General features: G+C 36.3%; 2 protein-coding genes across 7 annotated transcripts in view; both read right to left on the minus strand.

Annotated features, from left to right (window-relative positions):
* Positions 1-2,792: 2,792 nt before the first annotated feature.
* LOC145224849 (uncharacterized) lies at positions 2,793-7,724 on the minus strand. Of its 3 annotated transcripts, XM_080091447.1 has the most exons (8): positions 7,469-7,721; positions 7,322-7,402; positions 6,445-6,495; positions 6,284-6,385; positions 6,053-6,157; positions 5,902-5,981; positions 3,774-5,584; positions 2,793-3,716 (listed from the first exon to the last, which is right to left on the minus strand). In XM_080091447.1, exons 1-7 carry the CDS (start codon positions 7,601-7,603, stop codon positions 5,422-5,424), a joined length of 717 nt encoding a protein of 238 aa, XP_079947573.1. In that variant the 5' UTR covers positions 7,604-7,721; the 3' UTR covers positions 2,793-3,716; positions 3,774-5,421. The 3 variants fall into 3 exon arrangements, with proteins under 3 accessions (XP_079947573.1, XP_079947574.1, XP_079947572.1); XM_080091448.1 differs by lacking the exon at positions 6,284-6,385 and having other exon boundaries at positions 7,469-7,724; XM_080091446.1 differs by lacking the exons at positions 5,902-5,981; positions 6,053-6,157; positions 6,284-6,385; ... (1 more) ...; positions 7,322-7,402; positions 7,469-7,721 and having other exon boundaries at positions 3,774-4,595.
* Positions 7,725-8,232: 508 nt separating this feature from the next.
* LOC145225431 (multiple PDZ domain protein-like) overlaps positions 8,233-26,304 on the minus strand; it is a 47,441-nt gene continuing 29,369 nt past the window's right edge. For all 4 annotated transcript variants that reach the window (XM_080092122.1, XM_080092125.1, XM_080092124.1 and 1 more), the window contains 12 exons: positions 25,729-25,880; positions 25,091-25,172; positions 17,916-18,091; positions 16,487-16,674; positions 14,570-14,674; positions 12,990-13,137; positions 12,299-12,475; positions 11,642-11,758; positions 10,955-11,062; positions 9,629-9,735; positions 9,089-9,270; positions 8,233-8,758 (listed from right to left, as the gene is read on the minus strand). In XM_080092122.1, coding sequence (XP_079948248.1) covers positions 8,661-8,758; positions 9,089-9,270; positions 9,629-9,735; positions 10,955-11,062; positions 11,642-11,758; positions 12,299-12,475; positions 12,990-13,137; positions 14,570-14,674; positions 16,487-16,674; positions 17,916-18,091; positions 25,091-25,172; positions 25,729-25,880 — 1,640 coding nt within the window. In that variant the 3' untranslated portion in view covers positions 8,233-8,660. The remainder of the gene's footprint in view (positions 8,759-9,088; positions 9,271-9,628; positions 9,736-10,954; positions 11,063-11,641; positions 11,759-12,298; positions 12,476-12,989; positions 13,138-14,569; positions 14,675-16,486; positions 16,675-17,915; positions 18,092-25,090; positions 25,173-25,728; positions 25,881-26,304) is intronic.

A 26,304-nucleotide genomic window follows, 5' to 3' on the forward strand; every position in this document is an offset into this window, starting at 1 on the left:
TATTTTTACTGCATTTAATTATTTATGTTTATTCTGATTTCTGCCTTTCGATATCCAAGTCCTTAGTTGTGCATATAAAGTTGTAATAAAAAAATTGACAATAGTAGATCTTTCATTGACTTTCTAACACATATTCCCCCTGACTTTGTAAGCCAGATTCGTGCGGTCGGGAACGCTTTCAAAAAAATTCATCGCAAACAGAACTTCCCAAACTCACATAAGGTACCATGACAAAAAACATCACCAGACCATACCTGAAGCATTGGACCAATGTTGAATCGGTACCGTACCTTATCAAGTACTTCCGGCTGTTTACCGATCGTTTCCATTTCGGTACATTGTGACGTCACAAAAGAGTGATTGTCGCTTGTGACCAATCACGTTCGAATCGTCTGTCGCGTCAACGGGATTTAAGCCGAGGTTTGGGTGACGAATTTATGAATAAAAATGAATCAGTTTTTATTCGTTTCCCTGAAAATAAACATCAACAAGATCAAAAATCAAACAAACTTACAAAAAGTTTCTGAAAACAAAACGATGCAACTGCACACGAACAAAGCTTCAAGATAAACGAATTTTATTAAATAATCCCAGGGTTAAAGATCGACAAAGATTAAAACTGAATTTCGTAAAAGTTACCACAGGAAAAAAATCGTTTTATTTTGTTTAAATAAGCCTTGTATGTTTGGGAAAGCAAATTCGTGCCATTTAATTTTTAATGAATAAAATGAAATATTTTGTTTGGAGACAAAATTCAGGCAAATCATAGCTATAAAATTATTTAAGCAACATTTAAAACGATAATTTTAGAATTTTTGGCAAACGTACTTAATTTGGCAAAAATTTGTCGCCCAAACTTGGCCTTGACTCGTTGCGGTTTGAGATGACATAGTAATTGGTTGGCATGACGACCCAATATTCGAGCAATCGTGACTTGGACGTTGTGGATTTTCTCACGGTGGAGCGATGAAGGTGACATTTTCAACTTGGCACCATCGCTACCGGTCGCTATGGCAACAAGAGGCTCCTTTGCGAGCAGGGGTGCGAAATTATGTAATGCGAAATAATGGGCCAGTCCCAGCAAAAAGTTGACTCAAAAACCTTGCTGATTTTGCCCCTATTGAGGACATGCTGGCAATACATTAAAGCCTTTTTTGTTACGATATTTTTATATATACACGATTTACAAGTCATAAATATTTTAGGTGTAAATAAATTGTATAAAAGACCATTAACCAGTAGAATTAAATTTACAAAATTGGGCCCTTTGATAAATTTATAAACTTGGAAAATGTAATGATCGGTTTCCAATCAGTATATGCAGTGATGGGATTCAGCCGGTTCGCGCCGGTGCTATAGAACAATCTCACGAAATTTTATAAGATCCGCGAACCGGTTAGCATTACTGGTTACTGTCAATGGACTTTTTGTGACAGAACCGGCTAAAAAATATGACTTTTGTGACAGAACCGACTTACAAAAAGTTTGAATCCCACCACTGAGTATATGTTGTTGAAAATCGCATAACTCTTAGCTCTCATCCCAAAATGTTGGCAAAAATTTCTTAAACTTCCTATTGGTGCAGACTTGGCTTGGGTCGTTTCAAATCGCTCCATTGAAACAGGTTACCACGTGTTCAGCTGTGGTTTTTGGCAACGAACACATAGGTTACGTCAGAGTGCCTTGTTCACACTCTTGTAGGAGTAATGCCAATAAAGTCTGAAAGAATGATTTATTTTGGTAACAAAGAATTTTTCAAACTAACCATTTGTTTCACGATTTCGACTCGTTTTAAAAGTAAAAGCGATGAAAAATACCTCAATTAGAACTGTGAAAAAATGTCGTCTAATAAAACGGTTTTATTACCATGTGTCGGTATTTTTTTTTATATATAGGCTACCAAACCAAGGTTTTCCAATGCAAGATTTTCAAGCTAGACACCGCTCTTTCTTATGGTAAATAAACTATCGCAAAAACGTGTCTTGTCAAACGCATACAAAACAAATACGTAGACTTTATACAACATCTTTACCCGAAACTTTTGTATTTTTCCGTCAAATCAAAATACGCATTAGGTAAATTGTCCATATATTTTTCAGACCTCATTTGCTTTAACTCAGCAATGTGAAGGTTTCCTGTTTAACTTTTAAGCCTTCCGAAAAGCTAAGAAAGTAAACTCATTGTGAATTACTGACACCCTGTGGAAAATGACTTGACGAAGACGTAACGCCAGGGTAGCGATAAAGCGTCATTGTAAAATACATGCAAACCGGCATAAGTATTTGGCAACACTAACATTTAAGCGCCTTTAAACTAAAGTGTAGTATACACATGTCACATTGTTCTTTGACGCTTAATACGTAGATCCAATAACACAACAGAATTTACGGTATAGGCTATAGGCTCTATAATGTTAATCTTTAAGTACACAAAGCTAATATTAACAGGTTCTATTTACAAACATAGGTATCGCGGCAAAAAAAAAAGTGTTATTTACACCTGGTTCAGGTTTTCTAAATGTTTACATAGCTTTTGACATTACACTGCCCTAAAACAGTAAACTATTTTACCTGTTAAAAAGACCAAACTGACAAGTATTTCTTGCTGTAAATGTACGTATAGGAACCACAGCTGTCTACCAATCCTCTCCAGTACCAAACAGCATTGAGGTAAAACAAAAACAAACATTGCAATCAAGAATTAAGTTAACTCTGCCTTTCGCAACTTAATCAACTACCGCTGTGAGCTGAAGCGCGACAAACATTAACTATAAAAATCATAAAAAATGCAAATACAGTGTGTACTTTATTTTTACAAAACACATGTTATTTACAGACAAATTTTGTAAAAATCGTTTTTTAGGTATAGTTTTCAGTACCACAAATAGAAAAGTTTTTTTTTAAACCCTATTCTCTGCAATACGAAAAATTAACGTGACTGTACTTTTGAATATTTACAAAATAACGCAAGAGCTGTACAGTACTAAAGGGGGTACTTGCTTTTTACAGACCAAATGAGCCCAAATTTCCCAAAAGACCGGCCACTTCTCCAACTGTTTCCAAATGAGATGATGCCTGTCCGGCCAAGTTTAAAAATTGCTGTGGCGCAGACCTTTGTTGGGGACTGAAGGACTGCATTGGAGTTGGGTTGCCGAATTGGAAATTTGGTTGCGAAAAAATAGGCTGCATTAGATTATACGATTGCATTGTTGACTGCTGTAGCAGTTGCCAACACTGTTGTGTTTCCATATTGTCCTTTCGCTGCATTTCCAGCATGTAAGACATAAAGTTTTCGTGATCACGTTTTTGATTTTGCATCATCATTCCTAGCATTTGCTCAGTTTCCTTCTCCATTTCCATTTGCATCCGAAGAAAAGCCGCTTCAGGTTGTTCAGGCGGTTTTGACTGAAAAGCTTGCGACCCATTTGGTTGCAAGTTTCCATAAAGATTATTGGATTGCTGTGAAAATCCAGTTTGGGGCTGAAAACCGTACGGTATCTGTTCTGCGTGTGGTTTGTACTTCTCTTTTTGTAAATCTACATACTGTGGTGGTAGAGGTGGTGCGCTTGCGTTTTTGTATGCCTGATTTTGTGGACAGTTAATACCAATTGATACGTTAGGCTGTACTGGTGCTGAAGACCCCAAAGGAAACACATATCGCGGATTCCCTTGAAAGGCAGATGCCCCTGGATGACCAGCAGTTATATCAGCGACCAACTGAAATTTGAAAGCAAGTTAACTTTGCATTAACGGATACAACAAAACTATACCTACCTTGTAAGGCTCTTTTCCACTTGTAGCTGTTTGTCTTTGCCCATTAGGAGCCAGGCTGTACGGTACTGGATAATAATTAGACATCAGATGCTTTCTGTTTAGCAAGCCTTTAACTGTATGTCTCAAGAGCCCAAGGAAAATAAACTGCACTAACAGCAACTGTAATGGCAAGAGAAATGCCAAAACTTACAGTTCTATTTTCAGTTCCTAGCATGCACGTTCCTGGCTTGACCCAAACAAAGAAAAAATAAACTCTTGCATGAAAAATTAATGCAACGTTTCAACAATAAGCAACAGAAGTGTTACTTTAGCCTTTTTGCACTGACTTTGTTACACTCACCTCAAATACTTCTGTAAACGATCGCAAACCTTTTACGACAAATTGGGTCCTATGGCAAACAACTTAAGTCACGATAGGTCTATAATATGGCGTCAAGACTTCTCGGTTTCAATGACATTTATTTGATAGGTGACTTAGTAAGAATGTCAAAACAAGAGTGTAGAAGTAAGTGTATAACAAATTAAATGATTTGTATTTGTGGGAAAAAACCCTCAAAAATTGCAGTCATCAAGTGCATAATGCCCTGGAAATGTTTATGGGATATTTTTGTTCGTTTTTTAAGGTGGCTAACTGTACAATAACTAACACAAGATAAGGTATATGTTCTGTAACTTTGTGCTCATCGTTGACTAGTCTGTGTTCAGAAGCTCATGTGACGCTGGTGCATGAACAACTAACACGCAACTGTTAAATATATACAAGTTCCTAGAAAAACCTGCCCTTTTCTCTGCTGCAAATCAGCTATTTTTAAACACAACAAAACGACCTGGCGATTATACAAGCTGTGTCACCTAAAAGTGGAACTGAAAACGCCTGCGGGATTTTGCCTTAAGCAGTTTTTTTGACATTTTTTTTAGTTTGCATCCGCTAATAGGTGGTAAACTAACCACCTTTTTACAACAGCGCGAAAAACCTGACACGATTTTTGACCACATCGGTTAAAAACATTTCAAAAACAGCAATTAAACAAAAATATGTGACAATAAACACAGCATAGTAAGGTTAGTAACGATAAAACAAAACTTATTAGCACTTTTTTTAGTAGATAAGTCTTGTAATCACAAGGTTATTGGTTCTAATCCCACCTTAACCTCATCGTTTCTACAAGCAAGAAACCTAAGCAACGTTGCTTTTAAGTCATAGGTTTAGGCAAATTCAAATTCTGAGTCAGTTGAAATTAATAGAAAAGAAAATACCCCTCAAAAGCATTGAAAATTTGAAACAAACCATTAAATGTAAAGAGACATTAAAAAGTTTGGCAAAAAGTAATAGTTTAAGAAAGATAAAGACAAAACAAACACATAAGTTTAGTAGAACGAATTTAGGAGATAAAAAGAAAATAAAGAAGACAATGTTATAACAAATTCAACACACAATGTACTCATTAAAAATGAACTTTTTGCAAAATTGAAACTGGAAGAGAATGCAGTAAGTAGTAGATAAAAATATTTAAGATATTAGGCAATAAGGAAGCAATGTTATTTTGGAAATAGAGTGCTTGAAACAGAGTTTTTGTCATAATTAGCTTTCAAACATCTCACAATTGCTAGCAAAAATATATGTAACACCTTATACAACAGTATGCACTTATTCTTTGACAGGCAAAGTGGTTTCAATAACAGCGGGAAGATTGTTTTTGTCGTCAGAAACTGCAACAAAAGTTTCCACCATTTTCTTCGTAAACACATCTTCTTCTGGTTCAATAACGCCATTAGAGGGAAGTAGGGAGTATTGAACTTGGGTTACAGTACTAAACACACATAAAAAGTTTATTAAGTAATTTAAATAGCAGCATTACAAAAAAATTCAACTGTTGTTTTTGCCCCACATTTGACCAGATACTAGTGTAGCTAACATAGTGACTCCCAATTTGGGGTTAACCAACCCCCAAGCGATCAGTGGTGCCAAGGGTCTGTGAAGACCAATAATTTGCTATTTTCTTTGGAGAGTTTAAGGTTATCCTTATACTGGGTCTGTAAGCCGACTAAATTTATAAAAAAGTGTCCATTGCTAACCAAAGGTTGGGAACCACTGGTCTATTAAACTGCACTTAAAAAATTTACATACCTCTTATTTTGAGGTTTTGAGCAACACCTCTTGCAAAGTCTCTTTTTTATTTTTTTTACTTTCTTATGCAAAGCTGATTTCTGGAAAAGTGATAAAATGATAAACTGTAAATTTTTTATGGTGCATTGCTTTGAAAAGTACTGATACCTACCGGAAATTTTTGTTGTACAACACATTTTTCGAAGAATTTTTGAAGTGCCGCCAAAAGGAATGAAAAAATTGACAAGCAAAGCATGTAGAAGTATGAAAGCATAACCTGGAATAACACAAAATTAGGTTTTCTTACAGTATATCACTAAATAGTTCTACAATCACATTCAGATTTTTAAAAATACACCCAACCACATACGACATTAAAATATAAGCAATATTTTTAACTCACTATGTTTATAAACAGGGAAATCAAGTCCCAGTTGCCATATGAGTCGACATAGTAGTTTAACAACAGTGTTGGAAAGCTCCATAGCAAAGGCCATAAGTTAAGCTGTAACAAAAACAAGTTATGTATCTCTTTGTTTCAATGTAATTGGGCAAAACACTTACTGATACATAGTATTCAGCCCCCTCTGGTTTTTCCATCTTCATAAGAAATGCCTAAAAACATTCATTTGTAGTGGTTCTGTTTGTTAAATTTTATTTAGGACAACTACCGAGCCAAAAATTAACTGTGGAATTTTAAATAGTGGAGGGCACAATTGGTGTATTAATGTTAAACACAATAAAGTTATTATGAGACAAAAAATATACAAATATCGGGTTAAAACACAATTGGTCGAACCATGCAAAGTACTGCGTAAATTTCAATGACTTAAACCGGTTGAACAGGGTTGAAAACTTTCATACATATACCAGATGTTAGCAAATGTGTTTAACGTAGCCCGGGGCCTTAAATGGTGCAATTAATTTCTGAAACCTAGAATCAACAAATTTTGTGTATTATGAAGAAAAATTTTGTTTATGAAAGCTGTACCTGCCTAAACAAACTTTTATGTCATCAAAAAGTGTGACACTTTTGCAAGTGAACGCTACATTAAGACAAAAGAAATAAAGAAAAAAAAGTCAACTTCCAGCCAGTCTGCAGAACATGGCAGTTCCCAACAAGATCTCGTGCGTGCAGGACCTACATGTCCCGCATGTGCACGTGCATGACCCATAAGTTCGAGTGCAAGACCAAAAAGAGGTCAAGACAGCCCATTCAAATGCCTTTGGTGCAAAATTTTCGTGTGCAAATCCCAAATGTTGGCATGCAAAATTTTTTTTTCAAAAAATAATCACGTGTGCAGCTGCCACACTCTGCAGACTGGACTTCCAGTAGTGTTATAAGTACTAAAATAACATCATTAAACAGTCTAAAAGTGAGAGACTACTTTAAAACTTGCTAAATCAATCCCAAACTTCTAAAAACTGAAAGTTAACTTACCAAAAATCGCCCATAATAACCTTCATGATATTTGTAAAAGCCACATCGGTAGGCAGCAACGCCAGTTATAAACTCAATCAGCTGAAACAGACAATCACTTAAGAATACAAACTTACACATAACATCCCTTATTTAGCAGAAACTTACGTAAAAAAATTCGCTCAGAAAATATGCACAAATTCGTCTTGGACTGATTTCTCTTTCTTTTCGGCTAACTCGGGCCGATAAAGTTGATTGTCCTACAAATTTTTTCGCTTCTGAAGAGTCTGAATCGTCACTCATTTTGGCAGATTTGGCCTAATCAAATTTACTGTAATTGTTAAGTCCAAGTCCAGTCAAAAATGGTCGATTTCATGCTTTGAAATTGATCTGTTGTTGACAATAATAAACCGATGACCACGTCTATTAAACCTTTAAGGTACGATTGCACATTATGAAAAGAATTACTGATCTTAAAAAGTTTATCTGCACGTTTTTTGCCTGTCACTCGCGCTTGTTCTCACCTTTTTACTGCTTTTACATGCTTTATTATTGGATTTACATTCATTTGAAAATAACACAAGTTGCTGTCGAAACGTCATGTTTTACACTATGCTGATTTGTTTGTGGTTAGGATTTTTAAAAACTGGAATTGTTTCTTAAGTTGTTATTTGTTGAAAACATATTGCAAGTAGTTTAAAACCTTATACAATTGTCCAAATGTTTAAAATATAGTGTAACAAAGTAACTATTAACTTTAATTGACATGAAATAAACCGTTGTTTTGGATGATGTTATCCTTAGCTTGTTATGGTACCTTAAAGTAAACAATGGCAGTTTGCCTAAAAGTACCAGCCTCGATATTAGGGGAATTCCAAAAACTCAATCAATTTCTGTATTTTATCAGGCTTGGCAAAAAAAACAGACAGAAGTACAATATATTGGGATTGTTTTTATTCACTGCATTTACATGATAATAGAAATTAATTGGCGGAACGAAGGTTAAAAAATATTAGTATTTTTGTGAGACGATATTCTGACAAAAACAAAACTGTACAAACGAATTCAACAAAACAGTCAACCATAGCACCCAAACTACCACCAAAATGGACATGTTTTTAAAAAATGGTGTTATTTGTAGTGTTAAAATTATGTCACAATTCGTACAGTAAAACACCCCAGCCAAGAACATTTTCAGTTAATGGCACTGCAATACAGTTTTTGGCATTCATCTTAACAGATTTTCATTTTACATTTGCTGCAATAGGAAAACCTGAGAAATACTAAAATATGACAACATGATCTACTGCTCAACAATAATAGCCCAGCAAATGCAAGATACGGGTCCCATATGTACGTTTTATCTTTCCGCAGGGACTATGCGTAAAATAATATGGTTACTACGTCGCTTTAATGCTTCGGCGGCCTCTTCATGTGTGTAACCTTCTAATTGTTCACCTGTAAACACAAAATCAAAAAAATTAAATAAAATTAGAGTTACTGTAGAACTCTGTAGAATAGAAGTTTTGTTTTCTTTGAAGGCACAATTTAACCGCACAAAAAGTCTTCCTATTTGTATTTTATGTCAAAAGTTTGTTTTACTTGTGAAATACAGACAGGCTTAGGTATGTTACATTTAAACAACAAATATATATTATGCAATAACATTACAAAAAGCTTCACATTTTTAAGCGTGTGCTTATACGCCTCGCATGTGGTCAGAAAACAGAAAAAATTGAAGTTTTTTGCCATATTAAGCTTTCAAATTGAAACATTGCTGGAAATTACCGTTCACTGAAACGATTTTGTCCCCTCTTTTCAACCTGCCGTCGACCGCTGCAGCGCCAACTGCTGCCACGGATTTGACGAATATTGGAAGATTTCCATGTGGTGAACCGTAACCTCCAACTATTGTGAATCCTAATCCATCAGCACCTCGCATTAGCTCTATGTCTATCTCCTTGTTGCTGCTGAAAATTATCATATCATTAGTAACACAAAGTACAATTTGGATTGGGTTACCACATGAGCAAACGGCTGCTTTGATTTACTTATGTGAAGGTCCAAGAGTGATACCTCACTCACAAAAAGATATTTAAACGCTTTCAATGAACCGGGCGTTCTATGATTTGTAAATGAGTATGCCGTGATCGCTGGTCTGCACGGACGCTTCAGGGCTGATCCTAGTTGCGAATTTATGTTCATCTTAGCTGATCAATGGTCAAACTGGCGGTCCCCTACTACGAAGCTGATATGTGCAGCATACAAGGCAACGGTGCTTGTGATTCGACTTTCGGCGGTTTAACCAATGACAAACTCCCAACCAACCTGGTCTGTATATCTTCGATGGGACTTTTCACCATTGCATTAGCGGCGCTTGCAGCTTGCGTAAGGTAATCTGACAATCTCTTGATTGGTTCACCGCCTGCCTGAACCTGCAAAGTTCAACAAAGGTAACTGGAGGTCAAACAGGATATGAATCATAGGGGTTACTCTAGGTCAGGGATGGCGAACCTTTTTAGTTGAATGGGTCAAACATGACATCAAAATTCGGAAAGAAAACAAAGTGGGTCACAGATTTTGTCGTATGTCAATGCTAAGATGCTTGTTGTTGCATCTTTTCTGCAAGTCTTGTAATCCTAGGTAGTTTTCAGTTTAATACACGCAGCAGTCATATCTGACACTTGGTTGTATGAAATTCATGCGTGAAAACAAGGATTCGCATGAATATGTGGAACCGAACTGCGTCAACAAAGTTACAACAAATCGTTTCAAGTTGTACGTTTAAATAAACATATCTGTTGCCTCACAATTGACTCAACAATCTGTATTTTAAGACAATAGACAATCTGGCAAATGGCTTAAAGTTAACTGTTGTGTTGCTTTTTAATCTTGAAAGTCTGGTAACCCTACCTATAGTAATTAGTATAAATTTTTAAAACTACAAGTGGGTCACTGGACTTCACGTGGTGGGTCACTTTGTGACCCGCGGGTCAGTGGTTCGCCATCCCTGCCCTAGATCAATAATAAGCTTCACATTTGCACAAAAAGTTGACCAAATTCTTTTATAAAGTACAGTTTGGTCTATATTTAACGAAAAAGGTTTTAGATTTACAAGTTATTTATTTTTCAGTTGATAGGAGTCGCTGTAAAATTTAGTTTTTTTTTAGGTAGCACTCAGTAGTATAATAAGACGTGTTGTTTAAAGTGGTTACACCTTTAAGTGAGTTTACACTTAGTTAAGGGGTGCTGGGCAATTACTGAGCGATTGGGGACGCTAAAAATGAACAGAATGTATATAATTTGGCCAAATGCTCCGGTAGGAAAAACTAGTTTTGGTAATTGTAAAATAAAAAAGCAAAATCAGTTTTCTAGTTATTTAATTAGTGCTATAGTTTGCAGTAACAGTTGTTTATTTCAACTAGTTCAGTGGTTCTCAAACTGTTTTATTGTGGGGCCAAATGCTAGTTTTTTAAGTGTGTAAGGAGCCACAAAACACGCAACCTGAGAAAATCACTAAAGATTATTTCCTTAAAAGCTAAAATAATAATCTTTGGTGGTATTCTGAGGTCTGGTGAGAGCCGCAAGTAAGTTGTTGGGAGTCGCATGCGGCCTTGAGAGCGCGTTTGAAAATCACTAAAATATACATTCTACCTGCATGAGCACAATGGCGTCCTCAGAACCCTTCAGCATTACGACAACTTCATCGTGTGATTTGTGGTCCGTACTTTGTCCGTTAATGCTCAGAATTTTGTCGCCAACCTGCGTAGAACAAAGTTTTGTTGGCCAATACCAACGCAAAGCTAAAAGTAGTAAGGGCTTCCAGTCACTGATAAACTTATCTCTCGCTTAAAGGTAAATCATAGTACTCCAGGTCAGTGGTGGGATTCAGGACTTTTGTAACAAAACCGGCTGAAAAATCTGACTTTTGTGATAGAACCAGCTGACAAAAAAACTGAATCCCACCACTGCTCCAGGCCCATTGAGGACGTTATGGCGAGTCAGCCCGTCTCCTAAGCGTTCCTATATGGCAAGACACAGACTAGAAAAATCTAGCCTGCGGTGGGATTCGCACCCACGACTGGAGTTTTTTCGGGACTTGCGCTCTACCAACTGAACTACACAGGCTCAGTGGTGAAGCCGCCGAAAGCTGAATTACAAGCACTGTTGTCTGCCTTGTATGCTGCACATGTGAGCTTCGTAGTAGGGGATCGCCAGTTCGACCAAAAGTGTAACTTACCGCAAAAGTTACAGTAGTAATGCAAACCAATTTTGAATTGATCACAAATAGCAGTTTTTCCAACACAGCTAACTAAAGTTTCAACCACAAAATCCACTTACGTTCAGTTTCTTTGCAGCTGCCCCGTTGTCTTGAACCATTGCCACAAAAATAGGTACATCCCCTAAAGGAGATCCGACGCCGCCGGCAATACTAATGCCCAGGGGTTGAGTTGGCGACTGTGATGTAATAAATAAAGCGTTAACCGTCATAAATATGCAACAATCAAGGTGTTAATGCAAAGCTATAATTAAAATATTTAGTGTGATTACTAGCGTACGATTGAAATCACAAACATAACAAGATTGATAATTAGTGACTCGGTTTCATGAAATATCACATTATGAAATCCATAACTTAGTGAAAGGTATCATGAAATCACGAACAAGTCGTGATTCAGAATTTATGAAACGTTATCATAAAACTTCACATGACGAAATCCAGAAATTAGTGAAATACTGTCATAAAAATCAGGAGGATATTGGTGATGAAAATTTTAGTGAAACCCCACCATGGAAATCATTAAAGACCACGTGATCTAGCTTTCAGAAAACGCTATCACGGAAATGATCATCTGTATGAAACGCTGTCACGAATTCACTAATATAAAAAATGTCATAAAAGGCTCACATGAAAATCATGGCAAATATATATCATTCGTCCTGATGAAAATCATGTTTAAATTGTATCAGTTTAGGTAAATCCCGATCATATTATACCTTATCAATTTCGACAAATCGCATTTGATGTTCTTCTCTCTCTTTGCTGGTGATTTTAGGTTGACTGTTTTCATCAGTGGAACCACCCATGTATGCGGATTTTGGGAGAGAGATTAAATCTTCAGGAATTCCAGCTTTTAACCGACCAACTTTGATGTCAACTGCACCGTGTGAGTTCTATACAATAAATAAAGATAGTTGCACCTTCAATTTTTAAGCATTATAGCATTTGGTATAACTTTGGATTTAACATATCTGAGGAAACGTTATTTATCTTGATTGCTAAGGTCTATTGAAATTGTTTTTGGGGGTTGTGCACTTTTGAAATTTCTTGCCATTTAAACACTAAAATGTATTTTGATATTCATTTTCTACTAAATGTTTACATTTTACAAATTTGGAGACATTTTAATCATGGGCGAGCCACGGTTTCTTAAAAAACGAGCCTTTGTAACTAATAAAATGTTTACATTTCACAAATTTCGCAACATTTCAATCATGGCTGACATATAAGGCTCTAGAAAATACGGGTGTTTTTACCAAATATAGTTTATTGGCAAATATATCTAAGACCCAAAAAAACACTAGTTAAAAATACTACGGAACGTCTGTACGCAAAACACATTTATCTAAAGAGCTATACTAGGTTCACATAATATCCAGCAGCTTATGAACAAACTTTAAATCTTACTTTGAGTAATTGTGCAGCGACGTCTTGACCAGCCATTCTGAGATCGACTCCATTTACAGCTAGAATCTGATCACCCTTACGCATTGTTCCCTCCCTCTCTGCTGCCCCTCCGTGGACAAGGTTTGACACAAAAACTCCAGCACCGTTTCTACAACAGGAGGTAAAGTGATTAGCAGTGAATCACTAAAGAGGCTTGTTTTTTGGGGATTTTTGCATGTTTTGTAAGTAAGACTGGTAGATAATTACTTGACACTGTGGCTAAGTAATTCCTAAACTACGTCTAGTAAAATATTGTTGTTTTTTACTTTCATCATATGTCTTAAAGATTGATTTTAAAAAGCTGGTGAGTATGAAAAAGCTAGAAGTGTTTATAGAACTTATTTGTCACCAAAACCAGTTACATTTTGGGGGCTTGTGGGTAAACCACTGGGTCATATGGGGTGAAACTTTGGGAGGATCAGGTTTAGATAACTAACTGTTATAAGCGTAAATTTAAACAAAAGTTTGCAGCACTCATTCTTAAACAAACGGGTGGAACAAACCGGCGATAGACCGAAAAAAATATACGAAAACAATATGTGTCCCCTTCAGATACAGAGAAGTCTCACTTATCCCAACCGTGGGTTCGAATCCCACCGCAGGTTTGATTATCCTAGACCAGGGGTTCCCAACCTTTTTACGATCTCGTACCACTTGGACGCTCTGTACTGTCACGCGTACCACTTCTTGCAGAACAACTAATTTGATCGAATCATATTGTATTCAGAAGAAGAATATTGGCCTACTAAAATAACACTGAAGCACCACAACGAAATTTAATGATATTTTTGTTTACTGTCCACCAATTGGTCGATGCGCGGTGTAAACTGGCAGCGCATCAAAAGTCATTTCCGGGCGCACCTATAGTCGGTTTCAAATTTTTGACTTGATGATCATCGTGACGGAAAATACCTGCTCACATTCCTATGCATTACTACGAAGCATAAACTACCTCTTTATACGTAACCGTTATTGAACATTTTATCCTGATCTATTTTAGCTTATAACACTAGCATTATTCAACGCTATTTGTAGCTTAAGCTATAAAATAGTAGATGATATCTATCAAGGGCAATCATATGACATATAATTAATGCCCACTGTCTCACAGCATTCTACGGCGTTTCAAAGCAACTGTGCTTCTTGTTGACAATTGACATAACCTATATTTTGAAGATCGTAATGATACGAAACAACAGGAATAGTTACGTAACAATAAGAAGAACCTTGGAGATTTTTTTGAAAAACAAAACCAGATAAACAAAATATAAAGTTGTAAATTCAGGTTTACGTGAAAAAAGCGGAAGCTACTCGCGTACCACCTGAAAAGCCTTCGCGTACCACAGGTTGGGAACCCCTGTCCTAGACTGTGCCTTGCCTTATGGGAATGCTTGGGAGACCAGTTTGATTCAGAATAACGCCTGTAATGGGCCTGGTATATTATGACCTATCCAAAAAGTAGCAATATTCTATGGCAAGTATGCGGAGAAAAAAATGTTCTAGATCACGTAAGTTGGGCGTAATAAATTTGGTCTAATTACCGTCGGCCGACGATGCTAAGGCCAAGACCTCTTCCCCCTTTTTTCGTGAGATGGACATCATACACATCGTATAAATCGCTGTCATTCTCACTGTTAACAGCCTCCCTGTTGTAAAGTAAAATAGAGATGAACAAGTCAAAGGGTCATGGGTTCAAAACCCGAAAATACAATGTCGGATTTTTTTTATTTTTTTGCTCAAAATTGTTTTTTTTCTACGTTAAAGTTGTATTTAGGGATGGACAATTTATATTAGCCGATGTACCCATGCTTTTTGGTTAATTGTTAAATAAAAAATGGTTATCATTGGTAACACGTTTAATGCGCTTTTAAGTAAAGTGTTTTAAGTGTCTGGAAAGAAGTGCAAAAACCACGAAATAAGATTCTGTATTCTAGATTCTAATTTACTAGTGTAGAATAGAAAACGATTTTAAATGCCTATCCCTAGTTGCATTAGGTATTTGTCAAACAGAATTATCTTTATTCTATCATATTGTTAAAACACAAGTTGTATATGACTTGTTTTAAAATGTTAAAAGACGAAAACTTTTTCAGCAGTGCAAATCAATTTGCTACCAATATGAAATAACTGCTATCATAAAATTGAACTAACTTACAAATAAAATCTACAGAAAAACATGCAATTGTGGATGGCAATTGATTTTAGAGTGCATGATTGCTTATTTTATGACCGTATTCTATGCAAGTTTTTCAATACAACTATAATTTCATGATGACTATAAATTATTTAATTAGTTGAGCAGATAAAATATTACAGAAATTAAAAATACTGGATATTTAATGATTTTCAAAAAGGGTAATGATTATCTCGTGGCTAAACCGAAAGGCTTTCTAGGTTCTTTGTAAATATTAGGACTGTTCAAAACAACTTTTTCTTTTAAAATTTCGCAATTTAAAGCAAATTTTGTTGTTGTTTTCTTTAGCAATGGACAACATGCAAAAGTCAGTTCTACAATTAAGTGAATATAGCAGAGTTTAAGTAATAGTTCATAATTTCTAATTTTTTAAAGTTTTAGTTGTTAACAGGTTATTAATAGCAAGGAAAAATTGGAGGTATTTTATACACATGCTCTACATATCATGCAAGCGTATTGTATTTCACCAATAAGCAAGGTTTGGTAATCTAAACTTTCGCTGCCACTTAAGAAACCGTTTTGACCTGGAAAACATCAAGACAATACAACAACAATTAAAAAAAAATCTGAAAGGAAATGTTTAACCAATAAATGGTGGGTCAAATAGTAGTATAATGGTTAAAATAAATGGGTCTGTATTCTTATGATATATTCGTAGGAAATGTGCAACCAATAAATGGTTGGTAAAATGGCAGTGTGATGGTAAAAAAATGGAATTGTATTTTTATGATAAATTTAGGAAATGTTCAACCAAAAAAATGGTTGGTAAAATGGTAGCAGATTAAATTAAAATGCTGGTAAAGCCAGTTTGTTGCACATATTTTAATCAATCAATCAGGATGCCGTGCTAATGTTTTAGCATTGGTTTCAGCCAGGAGAACTACACATATTTTAAGATTTTGAATTATATCCCCTCAGAGAATGTTGAAAATGTTGAAAATATCCCCTTTAAACGAAAAACAACTAACTTGGTTATATATTTTCGTATTATTGACTACTTCTTGAAATTCGTATTCGATAAACTCGTCCCAGTATGTAAACCCATTATTTTTTCATTAAAGTTACATTTTAAAACAACAAACTGTTAAGTGGTGACATAATTTTTTTCTCAAAAACACTGGTTTCATTATTAAAACACACCGAAAACGATATGAAAAGTTTTTTTGAAACACTGATTTTCCATAAACGCTTTAGAGCTAATCCCAGTGTTGAATATACCCTCACAAATACACCAAAACACACCCCAAAAAACTTCAATTTTCACCTGTTTTCATCACGATGAACAGTAAGCCGCACCTTTCCTGGTGTGTTCCTCAACACTTCTATAGCTTGATCGTGCGTAGCGTGACGCAGATCATGTGTATTTACGAATAATATCCTGTCACCTGGCCACAACCGTCCGTCCTTTGCCGCTGCCCCTTCATCGTACACTGTGTGCACAAGAATAGAGTTCTGTAAAGAGAACAAAGGTTTTAGGGTTGGCGGTTCAAATCTCGAGCGGTAAATTATGCAAAAGACCGGTGAATAGACTTTGCAATTACATTTGCCAGAAGAGCTCTTCAAACTTGATACTATGCCTGGCAGCAATAACTCATATCTAGTGAATAGACTGTTTCATAAATAAACAGGTAAAAGCAAGAATATATAATGTGGAAATCACACAAGGTAATTGGTTATAGCACACTAAACGATTTGCTGGTTCATGTTCCAGTAGCTTGTTGGTACTCCTTGCATGTTTCTAGTTTGTAATAATGAAATAGCCCTAAAAACTCAGCACGCAGCGCACAAAAGGTTGCCTACCCCTGCGTTGACATAAACAATTGCTAGAAGCTTCCGCCTTGAGGGTTTTGGGTAATTTTGAAGGGTGAAAAGTGGTAACGCCCTAAGACACCCAGAATAAAACATGAAATGTCAAGCAAGTCAGCCAAGCGGTTAGAACAATATTTAGAAACGTGTTCGACATTGAATTTTAAAACTACCAGTACATTTTAGGTTTTTAACACACCCGGCCATTTTGTTTGCAAAATATATATTGAAGAAAAGTGTTTTTTTAGCAGCCATTTTTTGAAAACTGTTTCTTAATTTTCTAATTGTAAAGGTGCACGTTGTTAACTACGAAACAATTTTCGACAAAATACAACAACATTTTTCGTGATATTTGGATAACAACCGTGGGCTTAGTAAGTCATACTTGTCTATAAAAATGACCTTGCAAAGCATATGCACTATTGCCCACTTTGGGAGATAAAAAACTTTCGCACACTAAGAGTTCGCACACTAAGAGTTATGGCTGCAAAATGACTTGAGCCAAAAATCCTACTGTTCTGTGTTTTGAACGTTGTGTAAATTGAGATAAAGTAACGGTAGAGCTACTAACACAAGAACTCACACCAGAAAAGTATCGTTAAATACCAACAAATGGCGTAAAAAGCACAGTTATTTAAATTAGTGAGATAGTGAGACTGGAATAGGGTTAGGGACTTAATTTAACACAAAGAACTGGGTTTTAGATTGTTTAACTTGTTGATAAACAGTCAGCATTTAAACAAATTGCATTTGAAGTATTTAGCAAACCTGTCTGTGAGTTCTTGTTTTAGTAGCTCTACCTAAAGTAACAAGTTTTTGTACTATGAGACATAATTGTAAGGTTTTGCGCATAAAGATAAAATTTCCAAAACTGTACGAAACCTCACCAACAAACTGTCCGATCCTCCCACAATGCTCACTCCAAGTCCCGACTTCCCCTTGTTGATTTCAATCGTCGTCTCGCGCCCAGGGGTAATAGGGCACATTAGTGGGTCCTGGTTTTCGGACCCCACTTCCGACGATGGTGACGTCATAGCTCGGTGACCCGAGGATGACGACACATCTGAATGGGAAGAAATGGAACTCGTTTGTGATTGTTCGAGTGAGCTTTTCTGGTCCGATTTGACCTTGATCGGCTCGAATTTGACCTTGACATGCGTAAATTGGTCTGATTGGTCAAGAAGAGGCGCGCTCGCTTCTGATTGGCGGACGGACGTGACTTTAATGCCTTCTGACTGGTCGGAATAAGAAGAGCTTTGATTTGAAATTGTTTTTTGCTGTGATTGATTGGAAACTGTTTCTGATTGGACAGAGGAAACTTCTGAAGAGCCGTCTGTCACGACGGATTGTCTTTTCAGTGATTTTCTTTCCACCTTTTGGCCCACATCATTATTCTCAATAATCACAACATTAGAAGTACTGTTGAATTGTTTGTTCATCTGCAAAGCACTCAACGGACGAGTCTTGTTCAACGAAGTGACTGAATTTGACCTCATGGTAACATTGGCGTCCACCCATTGGCTGGTTTGACCCGATGCTTTGCTCTGAATGGACAAGTCATCAGCCAATAGCGTTCGAGAGATCATTGACATTGATTTTGGCCGGTATTTGATGCGGTCTTTTGCGCCAGCGCTAGAGGTACGCCGTAGCTGTGGTTTTTTCAATGGTACGATTTCTGTGGCCTGATTTGAGGTCGTTTCGTTGACAAAAGACAATTGCAAGGTTTTTTCTCCGAGCAGAGGCTTAAATTCAGACATGGTTTATGGTTGTGGCGTTTGCATAACTATTGGTGACAGGCTATGAACAAAAAAGCAAAGCTTACTATATTAGCTGCACTATAGCCAATGCGGCCGATCTCTCGTCACCAGCTGCACTGATGAGATCTTATAGGTCTTATAGGCCCCGTTAAGGCCCGAAAGTGTGATTGACATGCCTATACATTGAAGCCTTAGGAAAGACCAAGAAAACAAACAAACTAGACAATTGGTCTTGAACAAAGCCTTTTTAAAGCTGTTTGACATTAGGTCAGGTCCAGCACTTAGCTGATTACCTAGTTCAAATTTTCAACAAAAAACTGACACAGAGTGTAAAGTCAGACCCGAATCCAGCCCGTTTTTTTGAACAAACCTAAGCCCGAACCCGGCCCGACTTACTACTTCGGTTTGAATAGTTGTAGAAAAGTATTGATGCACTAAACCCTGTTTAAACGCTTCCTAAACTGATATAAAGACCAACCGTGGTCCTGTTTTAACTGTAAACCCTGTTCTATTACATTTTAGAAAGAGCCATATGTCAGCAATGCAAGTTAACTAATTTCTACTTCAAAACACATTTTGGAAGTCAAACACAAATCAATTATGATAAAAAAGAGCATTTGTTTAAAATTTCAGCGAAATGGCAAAAATGCATATTTTTCCTTTCAAGTGGAAACGTCAATTTTTTGGTAAATTTCACAAATAATAAAGAAGCAAATGTTTTTAAATCAAAACCAGGTATTTTTTGCCTTTGCCCATGCACAATACATTTGCTCTGCTCTTATTTAACCTTCGTTGTTTGCAGTTTTTAGAGACTGACGATGCTTGTATAGTTGAAATATATATCTCGATTCTAATTTTGAGTCAGAAGCATTTACTTATTTATTATCACTTACTGAAACCGTTTGACTTACTGACGTTAACTTGCCTACTATTAGAGGGACATATCCTATTTATAAAGTACACAAACGTTTTCAAAAAAACGAAATTAATTAATTTTCTGATCTAGCCCCTTGGTGAAATGTTTAATATCCTGTCGCTTTACAAGTTCAATTACAAACACAGCATGACATTTTAATTTGCGATGCGCTGAAAACTCTTTTTACGGCACAAACCCTAACCGTGCAAAGTAAATGTCAAAAACATCCTATGCTCCAATGCTAAAATCACCAAAAAATTTTGCAATGCCTATTTTTTTATCAATTTACATCATTTAGTTCTAAGGTCTACAAATTCTTCTGCAATGCTCTTTCAACTTTTCACATAAACACAACATACTAAAAGTCAAGAAGCATGATGATTTTCGCTGTTGGTGTGTGGTTTAGAGAGCGTTTTGCACCACTGACGGTGAAGTACACGCTAACAAAATTAACCTTTGCAAGTTAAGGGGAGACAGAAATAGCCCAGTTTTTGTGGCATTATGTTGTTTCAATGCTTGGCTAACTCGCAATGCACTAGTGCTTTTAACCGAAGTGTTGTTTTTTGTGTTGCTCTTTTGTGAGTAAATACAATGGGGGTAAAATACATCAAGTAAAAACCTTGAAAACTGTATCAAGTCGTATTGGAAACTGAATAAAATATGTCGCGTATTAAAAGGTTAAACGTAGAGGTGAACAACTATTAAATTGAAGTATATGTGGTTACACACAAGTATATTAAAATGCATGCACTGGCGCCAGAGGACTGACAAAAACTCTTTTATTTTTATTTTAGGCTACTGAAACTGGTGTAAAGAAACCTTTTTGTCCAAAAAGGCACATATTTTTTTCACTGTAGTATACAGGCCCAGCTGTTAGATTTTCTTTAGTTTCAATGGAGACACCCGTGTTTTTAAAGGAAAAAAATGCCCATGATTAGCAAAAAAGGTGCTGCACTGGTCTAATCGGCTCGTTCCCCAACTAAAATTCTATTAAATACATCTGTTTGATAAAAACGCTAAATCCAACAAATCAAAACACAATATCTACTGCTAAAAACGTCACTTTTCCACAATTTCTATTGTTAACCGTTACAAAGATAGAAGACTATTTTTACAATCTAATTTCCCCCTATAAAGCTCGTAAAATTGAGAAATGCAATTTCAAGTACGGGCGTGTCCGTTCTTGCCTAGTATTAAAATACTGTTTGCTTATATCGCATTTTACAGTCGGTTCCCTATTTTTACAACGTAATTTCAATATCTAAAGCACAAAAGTTTTACTCATTATTGGATTCCTATTTCCACGCTACCTATCTTTCAGACAACTTTACAAATGCAGTAAACCTTGGTTAATCCGGATCTTTGCTTAATTCGGAACAAAACTTGAGGTACAAATGATTTGTAATGTGGTAGGACTGTAAACTAATCGACATCAGTTAATCCGGATCTTCGCCTAATCTGGACAGGTTTTTTGGTCCAAACGGGTCCGGATTAACCGATGTTTACTGAACCACATTTTAAACAATAGTAGACCCTTTCTTGGTAGTAAAACTTTGAAACTTCCCGTCTAAGTTTCGTTAAAAGCTGATATTATAATCGTAGAATTATGTGGAAAAGGACCCTAAAATAGACAGGCTGTAACAATACTACATATGCTTATTAAAACATTTGCCACAGTATCAATACAAAAGTAAACACTATATAAATCAATACTCATGCTAAACCAACAGTCAGGGTTATCTGTTCCACAATCTGGCTTTTATCCTGAACAGAATCACAATAAATCACTATCTCTACCTTTTCAGTCGTGTTGGACATTAACAAAGGCTTTTAAAGCGCAAACAAAAGCCTTAAGCCGTTGTCAGCTGCTAAGAAAACGTCGTTACTGGCTCGCCTACGTACCTTGTCGCAATAAATGACTGTATGACTTGAATTATGAAACTCCTGGAAGATGTACTTTAGTCAATACAGCCGTTTGAAAAATTCACGTTTTGAGGGCCTGTGGGTGAACCACTGCGTCATTTGGGGTCAAACTTTAGGAGGATCAAATTTGGATGATAACTAACATGTGTGTAAATTTAAATAAGTTTTAAGCACTCTTTCTTGACCAAACGGTTAAAAACAAACCAGCGTTACACGGAAAATACGGGATGCTGCCCCACAAAAATGTTTACACCAAAACGAGGCCCAAGACATTTTAGTTCACACACTATTTTACGATACGTTAAAGTACGTTGAGCCAAGAATATTTTTTCACACAAAAATAAAAAAAAAAATTGCAAAAACTATCTTTGAAACTAACTAAAACTGACTCAAAACACAAATCAAACAAACTCTTATTTCGACACAAAACAACTGCTGCAAAGGCTAAAAAACATCTGCAGGAAAACCACGTTCAACCTTTGCTGCCTTGTAAAAAAGCCCATTGCTTTCACTCATCAAGCAAGACCTGGTTACGGAGATACGCCCTTGTTTGCACATGACGTAACAATAGCCCTTTGACGTTCGCAAATAGTTCAGCATTCCAAGTTTAGGCAAGCGTCACGAATCGCTGTAATGCAACAAAGGCTTGTTTGCTAATTGTCGAACACAGTGATTGTGTAAAAACAGGTGCTGGATTCGAAAACAGGTGGATTTGCCTATGCAAGCTGAACTGCAATGGGTACTCTGTTAGATAGCTGCAATTTTCTAAAACCCAAACTCGTATATTACAGAATCCATTTTCTTATTTGAAAGCAATTGTTATGTCAGAAGCGCACAACCTTTTTGTTATTGTAGGCCGCATCATACGTTCTTATTTTACTAACTTGCCGCCAGTGTGTTCACTAAGCCTGCAAATGTACAACCTAGCAGCTTAAAATGTTTGCTAAACTTAACTTGTTTCCTACTAAACAAAAACGTCTACTTAGAAGTCAAATAGCAAAAGGGAGACACCACCACACATGCTTAAATACAAATTTGCGCAATGGCATTGACTTTTGCACCCTTTTATGGACGGCTATGCCAATATATATTCAAAACCACTAAAAAAACATAAAAAAACTTGACGCTGGGTTTATACGCAGTTAGGTTTTGTCGTGCAAACATAAAATTAGTTCATTCATCGTTGTGAACTACACCGCATAATAAATAACGTTTTCACAACGGAACTCGCCTTACCGGCTATTAGGAAGCTATTACATTGTGCCTTAAGAACCGGTTTATTGATTACAGAATGTAAATCATGCCTTAATTTTGTCGACCGAACCTAAAAAAGGCTGAAATGGCCACATCCCACGCAATGGTAAATATTCCATAATGACTGGTATGAAAGACTAGACATATATTTTGAAATATAGGCGATAAAAGATGACTGTGCTACCAGGAATTTTTTTAGAACCACACAAAAAGTGGATTAGGCTTTAAGCTAACTAAACAATTGATCTTCATCTTACAACTTCATTCAAACATTCTTCACAGAGTGAAAATAATATTTAACCATCATTTCTAGTTTGCTGTGTGTTTAAACAGCGTTGCTAGGGTGGCGGTTTTCCCGCCCAATTTGGCTATTTTTCGCATCGAGTTGCGGGTTTTTAACACTAGTTGAGGATTACATTTTAACTGGATTTGAACGATTCATCAAAAGGACTGAGGACGTCAGATACTTGAATAGCGAGAATTATGAGTAAATATTTGAATACATTCCGTACCGTGAAGGAAAGAATAGGATAGCGATTGTAAAATGCGAAGTCGTAGTAAAAAGTTGTAGGGCTTTGTGTAACAATAGAATATAAGGTTGAGTGTGGAATGCTTCAATTCTGTGTGTAAATCAACGAGTTTCATCCCTAAAAGGTTGCATACTTCTTTTTGTTTAGCATGTAAGTTGTTTGAGTAACATTTTCACTGGTTGTTTTTATCAAGAAAACAAAAAAAGCTGTATTAGAGAAATGGATTTTGTCTCAAATAAAGTTTGGTAAGTATTTTTGGTTTTATGTTCTGTAATTTTGAACACAGTTGTGTGCAGGGCAGGGGTATTAAAAATTTACCTATACAGCTATTTCTTCATGATTTTTATAGCTAGCAGTATGGTGTGTTAATTTGCACTGCAAAAACGTCGCAAAAAACTTCCGACCAATCAATCATTTGCAACGAAATTTCCGACCAATCAGACATTTGTAACGAGATTTCCGACCAGTCCACTTTTTGCAACCTAATTTTCGACCAATCACAGTTTTACAACCTAATTTCCGACCAATCAGACATTTGTAACGAAATTTCCGACCAATCAGACATTTGTAACGAAATTTTCGACCAATCAGACATTTGTAACGAGATTTCCGACCAATCAGACATTTGTAACGAGATTTTCGACCAATCAGACATTTGTAACGAAATTTCCGACTAATCAGACATTTGTAACGAGATTTCCGACCAATCAGACATTTGTAACGAGATTTCCGACCAATCAGACATTTGTAACGAGATTTCCGACCAATCAGACATTTGTAACGAGATTTCCGACCAATCAGACATTTGTAACGAGATTTCCGACCAATCAGACATTTGTAACGAGATTTCCGACCAATCAGACATTTGTAACGAAATTTTCGACCAATCAGACATTTGTAACGAGATTTCCGACCAATCAGACATTTGTAACGAGATTTCCGACCAATCAGACATTTGTAACGAAATTTTCGACCAATCAGACATTTGTAACGAGATTTCCGACCAATCAGACATTTGTAACGAAATTTTCGACCAATCAGACATTTGTAACGAGATTTCCGACCAATCAGACATTTGTAACGAGATTTCCGACCAATCAGACATTTGTAACGAGATTTCCGACCAATCAGACATTTGTAACGAGATTTCCGACCAATCAGACATTTGTAACGAAATTTTCGACCAATCAGACATTTGTAACGAGATTTCCGACCAATCAGACATTTGTAACGAGATTTCCGACCAATCAGACATTTGTAACGAGATTTCCGACCAATCAGACATTTGTAACGAAATTTTCGACCAATCAGACATTTGTAACGAGATTTCCGACCAATCAGACATTTGTAACGAGATTTCCGACCAATCAGACATTTGTAACGAAATTTTCGACCAATCAGACATTTGTAACGAGATTTCCGACCAATCAGACATTTGTAACGAAATTTTCGACCAATCAGACATTTGTAACGAAATTTCCGACTAATCAGACATTTGTTACGAAATTTTCGACCAATCAGAGATTTGTTAGATTTTTGCAACTAAATTTTCGACCAATCAGAATTTGTACCGAAACTTTTAACCAATCACAGACTAATACAAAATGTTACAACCAATTAAAGCAATTTTGCACTTCTGCACAAGCGTAACATGTTAACCGTAGTTTATCAAAACCACTCACCAGATGGCACTGGAGAGTTCATCGGTCCAGATGCCACCGTCAGTTTCACTGTACCACGTGACTGTTTCAACACAGAGATCGCCTACAAGTGAAAGGAAATCATAAAATACGACATTTGATTTTTTGTTGGTATATCGAAACAAAAGTGGATTGAAAACGAAATACCATTAAAACGAACAAGCACCAAGCACGTATGGCAAAATATTTTGTCGTTTTTAGGAGGTTTGTCCTGTGAAGGAAACCTTGTCTATTGTAAAGATACAGTTTTTGGATGATGCAACAAGTAAAAAAACCAAACAATGCATTTAGTCTAAAAACTGTAATCTGCTACGTCAAAAACCGCCAAACATTTTGTCCAACGTAAAACAAATAAAAACATTATTATCTTTTGGGGGCTAATAGGGTAAATGCTGGGTCTATAAAGCCAAACAAAGCAGATGGCACATCTACATGACTATATCTACCATCTATAAAAGTTTTATCCAAATCCATCAAACATTTCATGCCAAAAGTGCATGGACAAACTCAAAAATCAACAGGAAAAATCAACAAGTCAAATCAAAAGTTGTGCTTTATCCCGAAAACAGATCCAAAAACATTTTATTACAGATGTTACTTAGTCAACAAACACAACTTACTGTTTCATACGACACTCCAGTTATAGAATGATCATCCACAGCTAGAATATGATCTCCTATATGTAGTCTGCCGTCCCTGTCTGCTGTGCCACCCTTAGCTATTGACTGCACAACTATCCCGTTCGCTGTCTCCGATATCGCGAAACCCAGACCTAAAAAAACACCACCGTGAAAATTAAAGGAAAGTGCGCAATAATTATTTAAGCCAAAAATATATGCTGTAATACACCTTAAAGCCAGTGGTGGGATTCAGCCGGTTCGCACTGGTTCTACACAACCGTCTCACGAAATTTTATGAGATCAGCGAACCGGTTAGCATTACTGGTTACTGCCAATGGACTTTTTGTAACATAACCGGCTAAAAATATGACTTTTGTGATAGAACCGGCTGACAAAAAATTGAATCCCACCAATGCTTAAAGGTGTTACAAGTGTTTAAAATTATTACAGAATTGTTATATGCATTTATACAACTTAGTTTTGTTTATAATTACATAGTAGTTAGGACTAGGAGTAAAAATATGTTTGACAGCTCCCCTTTAATCATTTAGCCGGCACATTTGATTAATAGCCAAT

This window comes from Phallusia mammillata, chromosome 4 (assembly GCF_965637545.1).
Source record: "Phallusia mammillata chromosome 4, kaPhaMamm4.hap1.1, whole genome shotgun sequence".
Lineage (NCBI taxonomy): Eukaryota > Metazoa > Chordata > Ascidiacea > Phlebobranchia > Ascidiidae > Phallusia > Phallusia mammillata.